Source organism: Arachis ipaensis, chromosome B9 (assembly GCF_059453495.1).
Source record: "Arachis ipaensis isolate K30076 ecotype BB chromosome B9, ASM5945349v1, whole genome shotgun sequence".
NCBI classification, from domain to species: Eukaryota; Viridiplantae; Streptophyta; class Magnoliopsida; order Fabales; family Fabaceae; genus Arachis; species Arachis ipaensis.
This window is the reverse complement of record NC_142444.1, coordinates 127,255,714-127,264,726: the sequence shown is the minus strand read 5'-3', so window position 1 is coordinate 127,264,726 and position 9,013 is coordinate 127,255,714. Positions and strand designations below refer to the sequence as shown.

The following is a 9,013-nucleotide window of genomic DNA, read 5'->3' as shown; positions in this document are numbered from 1 at the left end:
TCAATTTAACATATCTCATGAACAACAGAGAACTCATAATAACTAACTATCTATAAATTAAACAAAATAGGTTGAATAGATAAGCAGAAACACAATTCTGCTAATACTCCAAATGCAAAACTACCGAGAAAAAGCATTACCAGAGAAAAAGTCATTAACTGAATTAAATTTCTATTCTAGACAACATTCATCAAGCTCATATTAACAATGTTCAGCAATGTTCAGCAATCCAGATTAACAATCTAAATATTTCTCAGCTGTTTAGAAACAAAACCTAATCTAATCCTATTTCAACAACCTAAAAATCCACTAATTAGAAAACAAATCTAACTAAAATAATTACTAAAATCAAACTAACTAAACAAAATTAATTGACCTCAACAGAAATTAAAAGAATTTTGAAATCAAAACCTGGAAGCAAAGACGATCAAAACAGGACAGAGGGAAAGAAGGATGCCCAGGTCTCTACGGTTCGAACAGGGGGAAAGAGAAAGGTGGAACCGCGGCTGACGGTGGAACCGATTTTGGTCGCCATGGAGCTAGGGCTTGCGCGAAAGTAGCCGCGGCATTGACTGGAGGAGATGATGGCTGTAGCACTGGAAGAGATGATGGCTGTAGCTTGAGGCGCAGTGGTGGTGGAGTTTGAGCTTGCTTTGTTCTGCGAACGAGAAAGAATGAGAGAGACAAGGATTGTGTTCTACTGGTTCAGTGTTTAAAAAAGAGGAGAAGAAGCAGAAGGTAGCTGCGGCGGTTAGGGTAGCCGGCGGTGGCGCTGTGGGTGAGGAAAGGAGAAGAAGAAGTAGCCCGTTGACGGAGAAGAAGGGTTTATCTAGTTTGATTTGTGTGCTGTGAATGGAGTTCCAGCAATGATAGGTTTAGCTTATTATTTTTGACAGAAAATTTTTAATTATTGGCGAATTTTTTGTCAATAATAATTTAATAAAATGCAGCGTTTCGTCCATTTAATTATAGACGAATTTTTTGTCTGTAACTATTTTTCACGAAAAAATAATTTTTCAATAGAATTATCGACGGATTTTTTTTCGTCTGTAATTTATGCTAATTCATTTTTTTTGTTTTCCAACAAAATATCCTTCTAAAATTTCGTCTGTATTTCCGTAAGATAAAATCATTTAAAAATATCCGTCTATAATAACTAGTTTTCTAGTAGTAGAATAATTTTATGCAATTTTTTATAAGTGTTATTTGTTAAATTTTTTTGACAACTCTTGTATTTTTTATTTAAAAAAGTTGTCTTAAATTTTTTATATCGTAACATTTTGTAATTGTATTTTTAAATATCAAAGACAACCATTTTTATGGGTTGAAAAAGATTTAGTTATCTTTATCCTGTTTAAAGGTAACTAGCCAAAAATATTGTCTTTATCTATCTAAGACAATTTTTATTAAACGTTGCTTTGAGTAAGGGTTATTTTAGGCCAAAAATATTGTAGTATTAAATTTTTTAAAATAATTTTAAATATCTCTTTTTTACTAGGTTTTAGATGTTATTTTTTATTACATTTCAAATGTTTATTTTTATTAAGTTTTAGATATTTTTTATAATAATTTTAAATGTTTTTATAATAATTTAAATTTATGTTTTTTTCAAAAAAAATATATTGTGGATCCTTGTTACCTAACAAAGTTGATAGTAACCGTAATCTTGCTCTAGCTCTTTTTTGGCAATAATTTTAGTAGGTAAGACTCATCGGCGTCTTGGCTTTTGGTTCTCATCATCACGAGCAAAGAGTAACGGTTACGTACACATTAGCAAGCGACGCTGAGCACAACCACCATATAGAAACTGTTCTTTTTCATAACAAAAGGGTTTCCAGCAAACCTTTTGTCTGAGTGAAGAATTGTAATGTAACTCTTTTGAGATCATAAACATAAATAAATAAACAAATAAAATTGAAGATAACTTTCTTTTTTGGGTAAAACACTTGAAGAACACTGAATTTGACAAAGAAAAAGAAAATAATAGCTTGTTATTGACGTTTCCAAGCATGATTATATTCACAGATAAAATGTACTTGATAAAAGATGAAAACAGTAGCTAGAAGCTTCGAACATATACTTCCAAATTTTTAACGGGCATGTCTTTATCTGTCTGTGAAACAACTGTATCTGATCTTTTACATTTTATCTATTACGACGACTTTTATTTGTTTCGTTTTATTCAAGTGGTCGGTTGATTCTACTATACGTATTTTTATATAAATATCTAAAATAAATTATGAAAAATATTTAAAATTATCTAAATTTATTATTTTTGACTATTACTTTTAATTATTAACCTAATTTTTTTAATTTAATAATTTAAGAACGTATTTTTAATTTACATTTTTAGATATTAATAACTAACAATTGACAAAAAAAATAAATTTTACTAATTCTCTAATTTTTATAGACTCTAGTTATTCGATAAATTAAAAGATATCTATAATAACCAATAACAAGAATTTTACATGGTCGTAAAAACATAACTGAAACTTAGAAACATCTTTGTACTTAATATATATATATATATATATATATATATATATATATATATATATATATATATATATATATATATATATATATAATATTACAAACTTAAATTATATTTCATTCAGAAAGGTATTCTATATCCTAGAATACTTACTTATACCGCTAATATTTTAACATTATATAACGCTTATATTATAATATGCATATGTACATGTCATAGCTCCTATTTATTAAAATAATTAATAATATTTTTCACAAAAGAATCCGAATCAAAACTCAAGCATAATTTCATGAATTATTCAATATATAAATCATGTTTAAATAATAATTGGCATATATTAAATTTCATCTTTTAACTAATTAAATATTTAAAGTAAAAAATATAAGATTTTTCAATGATTTATTTTAGATTTTAAATATTATTAATTTATTATTATGTATTATTAAAGTTTAGATCTAATGATTAGTGTATATTATAAGATAAAATAATAATATAAGACTTTTATAATTTAAATTTTTTATAGTTAAAACTTGATCAATATATATAAAATAATATAAGACAATTAACAGATTCATTACATGTTATCTCTCTAATTTTGAGGAAATTAGACAAAATGTGTATTATTGAGTACTAAATTCTCACTTAAATATTATTCACCCAATTACTTTACTCATGCAGTAATAATGAACTCTAGAAACATTATGTATATAATTATCTTTTATTTAGTATTCTAACTCTTGGTATAGATCCAACAAAATTTAAGATATATGGCTTACATTGCGCAACTTTCCATAGTAGTTAAAAAGGTACATTACATATATAGGTATACGCAAACAAAAAGAAGGAAAAAGATCAGACATATCTTATTTACTTCCTTTCTGAAAAGCAAAAGTTTGGCGACATTCCGGTCCCGTGGCATGGGAAAGAAAAAAGGAATGGGATCAATGGAAGTAGTTAGAATAAAATACCAATTATATCTTTAGTCTTGTACACTGATCAGTTAGGAACTCATAATAAGGGTATATGCTGGGCAGCATGTGTTTCACACCACACCATGAAATGGACCACCAGCAACCACATTATACTAGAAGCTAGCTATGCCGTAGCTAGTTAGCTTTATGTATTATTCTCTTCTAAATAATGATGTGTGTTAGTCTCTTCTTTTCCTCTTTATTTTTTATTTCTACAGATTACTTCTATATGCAAGTTTTATAGTCTGATCTCTGAGGGAGTGAAAGCCTATAAATAGCTTGGATAGCAATAAGGCACAATATAATAATCATTTCCTAATTAACTTCACACATACAAAAGAAAAGAAAGGAGAGTGAATATCAATCGTAACAATGGCAAGCACCATTGCTGCCACGAAGAAAACGGACGACGGTTTTGAATTCAATGACGATAACATCCTTGACCAAGTTTACCTCACACATGTCATCAGTGATGTGGAATGCGATACCAAAATCCTCTATGAACTTGTCTCCAACATACTTCTACCTAATAGTAATCAGGTAATTAAATAATTTACACTATTCGTTCTAGCTAACTAATGTTACATAGGCTGTAGTGCGCAAATGACGGCATTAGAAATAACAATGTCTAATCAACAACAAGGCAACAAGTATTTTTAAATTACAGTTTATACTAATTAATTGTTATTAATTAGTAATTATTTAAATTTTATTTTTTGAAAATATAAAATTAATAAATATTAATTATAATTATTTAAAATTAGCTGGTTAAGAATAATTTACCTATACTTTTTCTAAATATGCGATGCCAAAAATTAATACTTGTTCTTTTACTTGCCCTACAGAGTCATCCACTACCGCCACCTCTTTCAAAGCCTGAATTCCTCACACTGAAGCTGGTTTCTTGCCAGGTATTATATAGTTGCTCGCAATCTAACATATTTATTGTGTGGAGGATTATTATTTGATTAGAGATACAACTATTTAGATATTTTTTTATTAATTTAAATGCTTAAAAAAATATTTTTATAATATAATATCAAAATTTTTATAATAAAAAAGAATCTATATTTAGTCGTTGACTCATTGTTGACAAAATTCAGTACATATGCAAATTTTACAAGAATTAAAAATAAAAAAATTTATGAAAAGTATATTAAAAATACAATTATTTATATATTTTTTATTTATTTAAATTTCTGAAATTTCTAAAAGAAAAAATCTTGAGATTAGAATTTTTATTAAAATTTGATTAGCATTTAATTAATAAAAAAAATGAATAATCCTACACTATTAATTATAATTTTATACCATTAAAAATATTAATAATAAATAATTAATAGTTATAAATTATAAAATTTGCTGGTTCTACTGATTCTTTTTGAAATAAATTTTTGTGATAGTTATTATTGTTTTCATGATCCATGAATATAGATGATAGCGACGCAGAGTTCAAAGCTATGCGCGCACCAAACAACAATGTGGATTCTGCAGCAGTTGAGGCGCTATTCCTGGGACGCAAAGGTGATGATAACGCTAGCGGCATTCTGTTTGGAATACGGCAACTTTGTGTACCTGGACAGGGCAGTTCTACCTGCAGCATCGGACGTTGCGGGAACCTCACTGAGACAGCTGAACCAAATCCAAATCCGGAAGGAGTCTGCGAACCAGGTGACGGAGTTGGTGAGACACATAGGCCAAGCAGTGCTCTTTCACATCAACCACTGGGCTGACTTGTCCGCCGAAGACTTTGAAGAAGAAGATGTTCCTGCCCTCAATGACGCCTTAAAATCCATCCCTCTCCTTGTTTATTGGACCATTGCTTCCATTGTTGCTTCCACAGCAAACCTCCTCTCACCATCACCGTAAGTTAACACATTCATTTGCATCCATATAGATTGAATATACTTTCATTGGAATTATTCTATGGTGTAATACTTTTAAATTTTTTTTTTTCTATTTTTTAGGAGCTATACTTTGTCAGAGTTTAAGGAGAAGCTTACTATGGCTGATGACAGTTTGGCAGGGTATCTGGAAACATGCATGAAGCAGAAAGGTTAATATATATGCGTATGGTTATGTTTCGGTAGGTAGGGTATGATGGCCATGATATTTTAAAAAATATTGTTAAAATTAAAGTAATATTTTTTTATTATTAAATAATATTTTTTAAATAATATTGTTAAAAAAATATTATTAAAATATAAGAAATGTAACTTTAATTTTAACCACACTTTTTATATAATTATCGTGATCAGAATAACCTAACCATACTAGAATCTATCAATATATATATAATTACTTACAGTAACAATTTTTATATATTTTTTTGGCAATAAATTATAATTCTTTTGCTAATTTATTAATTAAATAACAAGTCACTGTCAGATATTTTAATAAAGTCAGTTCAATATACATCCTATAAATTTATTGGAGAGAGTAAATTATTTTGTTTATTAGGAAAACAACTAAGAATTTTTTATATAATACAATTGCATTGGTTAATTAATTTTTTCCTACTCTAGTAGGTAGCTCCTTCCTTCAGCTAATAGAAATGCGTTTCTTTGATTTGGTATAGAGCACCTAGGTGATTCCCAGGTTCGTAGAAGAAAAATAATTGAAAATCCTAAAGATATTGTAGAAGTTTTGAGGGCTTTGATCATGGACCCTAAGACTGGTCCGCAACCCCAAATTCATGAAGGCCTCGATCAAGTTAAAAAGGTCACTTTACTTTAACTTTCTCTCTTTGATTTGCATTCTTATTGGAGAGTTAATCGAATGATATTAATTATTGAAACAATAGTACTACATATAACTAGCATATTTTATCAGTTTAGGCTGTTAATTATTAGTCAGCACTAATTGTTTTGTACATAAGTTCAAACAAAATCTAAATATAACACGTTTTAAAAACTAAATGCTGACTAAAATCTGATGTAATCTGCTAGCTCTGAACTTTCTCTTATTGAAAATCCATCAAATATCATAACAGGGTGTGGAGATCTTCAAGGGGAAATACGTGTTACTCTTCATTTCGACCTTGGACAGAATTGAGGATGAGATTCGGCTCGTAAATTCTATCTACGATGGGTTGCTGGCAAACAACGACAAGAAAGAGAAGGGGGGTTATCATAGAGATGAGTTTAAGATTCTGTGGATCCCAATAGTGCATAAGTGGGAAGAAGGGAGTAAGGAACGGTTCAAGAATCTGAAGAGGAATTATAACATCAAATGGTATTCAGTGGAGTACTTGGGTGAGTTGCCAGGCAGAAGGATAATAGAAGATGATTTTGTTCGTCCTTACGGATTTGATATCCATGACAGACCTATTATTCCAGTTTTGGGTCCTCATGGGAGGAGGATAAATGAAAACGCATTGGACTTGATCTTTCAATGGGGGATCGATGCTTTTCCTTTCAGGAAAGAAGATGGAACTGCTCTTGATAAAAAATGGACTTGGCTTTGGGATGCCATTAAGAAAGTCAATCCTACAATAGAGGTAATTAATTATAAAAGTTAATTTTGGTACTAGTTTTGCATTTACAGTTTTACATCCATCACGTAATGTCTTACTAGTAATAATAATTATTTTTTATATTATTTACAAAAAAAATTGTCATAAAAAATTAGAATAATTTAACAACCATATAAATTATTTTATATAAGCGCATTAAAGTTAAACTCTTATTTTTTATATTTACTTTATTCACACTTATTAATTAAGGTATAGGATAAATATACCAAACAATAATAAAAAATTATTTTTAATTTAAAAAAATAAGTAACTAATATTATTCTAATAATTTTTTAATAAATAATTTTATTTTCCTCTTCATCCTTTGTACAAAAAAATGAGAATATAACTTATTAGTTGGTTTCTTTGTTTCTTTTTTTAATATTAAGATGTTAAATACAAAATTATATCAAATTTTAGAAGTATAATCTTTTAGAGAAACACATGTCAATTTTTTATTTTCCTTTCACTAAGAATGTTAACTCCCCAATCTTCATATTTTGAAGGTGCAAATATTTGTCGGTTGATTAATTGCTTATTTTGGTTGTTTCTCAACATGCATATATACTTTTCCTATTTAATTTTACCGTTTGATTCAGCCGAAACGGGAAAAATACGTGTTCATATATGGAGGCAGCGACAACTGGGTCCAAAAATTCACAAGTGGAGTGAATAAACTGAAGAAGAATAAGGACATAGAAGCAGCAGATGTGGAAATAGATTACCATAATCTAGGAAAAAGAAGTCCCAGCAACGATGTTTTCAGCTTCTGGGTGAGCGTAGAAAGGAAGAGCCAGAAAAACAAGCAGCACAAGGATCCCCTCAACTGCGAAATCCAAGAGATTGCAAGAAACTTGCTGTGCCTCAAGAGAGATCCACAGGGATGGGTCATTCTCACCAAAGGCAGAAACATCAAGCTCTTTGCTCATGGCGACCCCATGTATCAAACCCTTTCTCAATTCCAGAATTGGAAGGATAAAGTTCCCATCAAAGAGGGGTTTGACATTCCATTGACGGAATACTATCATAATAAGGAAAACGAGATATCTGAACGTCAACAACCTTGCTCCGTGATCAATAGCTCAAGTGTCATTGCAACAATTACCTGCCCAAATCCTACTTGCGGCCGTGTCATGGAGGTTACTTCCGTCAATTACAAGTGCTGCCACCGTGATCATGATGATCCCAACTACTGCGGTTACTGAATTTCAATTTGCTTTTCCAAGCTTGCTTTAATTAATGCTTTTTCCTAGTTAGTTGTTACTATATAATTAAGAAATTAAAGTATGCGTGTTTATGTCAAATACCAGCAAATTTATCTTTGACAAATATTATGTTAAAAAATGCTACCTATAGCTTAAAATTCAGCTTTTGTCAGTTTTTTAATTTAATAATATTATTTAATTATTTTATAATTAAATTATTTTCTTATTTTTTAGATAAATAGATTGTTAAATGAATTTAATTTAAATTTATTAACTAAAATCTCTTTAACTTTTTCTTAAAAGATAAAGTAATTATTTTATTATTGGCAAATTATATGGTACAAACAGGGACGAAACTTCATATTACGGAGAGGAGGCAGTGGCCTCTCAAAAAAAATTCTTTATAAAAAAAATAATAAAAGAGTAGCCCCCTTTAAAAATGCATGGCCTCTCCTATGGCCCATGAGCTATATTACCATAAGTAAAAAAAGAAAGCTTAATCCATGACGATTAAAGATCACTTCTTTAATATCCAAAAAAAAAATGTTTAATTATTCTCTCCTATAGTTTCGCGAAATTTTCAATTAGATCCCTCTACTTTTTTTCCTTTTAATTGGGTCCCTGCACCAAAATTTTTTTTTTAAATTAGATCCCTACCGTAATAAAACCGTTTGATTTAACAGAATATTCCATTCCTAAATTGAATATTCTCTCAATTTTTTCTAAATTCATAAATTGTGTCTCCCTTTTTATTTTGAAGATGACAAAATTAACCCTTTACTCTTCTTCCACCTTTCTGTCTCCCTCCTCTACTCCAGCCTCTCTC

The 9,013-nt window shown here is 29.4% G+C and overlaps 1 protein-coding gene across 1 annotated transcript; it reads left to right on the top strand.

The window, feature by feature from the left end:
- The first annotated feature begins 3,765 nt into the window (after positions 1 to 3,765).
- Positions 3,766 to 8,359, top strand: LOC107615845 (protein SIEVE ELEMENT OCCLUSION B-like). The gene is made up of 7 exons (XM_088499747.1): positions 3,766 to 4,008; positions 4,314 to 4,379; positions 4,903 to 5,333; positions 5,436 to 5,524; positions 6,047 to 6,189; positions 6,461 to 6,967; positions 7,582 to 8,359. Exons 1-7 carry the CDS (start codon positions 3,841 to 3,843, stop codon positions 8,185 to 8,187), a joined length of 2,010 nt encoding a protein of 669 aa, XP_088355873.1. The 5' UTR covers positions 3,766 to 3,840; the 3' UTR covers positions 8,188 to 8,359.
- The last annotated feature ends 654 nt before the right edge of the window (positions 8,360 to 9,013 follow it).

What these genes read in the sequence shown, in the direction of transcription:
- LOC107615845 (XM_088499747.1), top strand. Translation starts at nt 3,841, where the DNA reads ATGGCAAGCACCATTGCTGCCACGAAGAAAACGGACGACGGTTTTGAA. An exon ending in AACATGCATGAAGCAGAAAG is followed by an intron (nt 5,525 to 6,046) that starts GTTAATATATAT and finishes GATTTGGTATAG; the next exon opens with AGCACCTAGGTGATTCCCAG. An exon ending in AAGTCAATCCTACAATAGAG is followed by an intron (nt 6,968 to 7,581) that starts GTAATTAATTAT and finishes CGTTTGATTCAG; the next exon opens with CCGAAACGGGAAAAATACGT.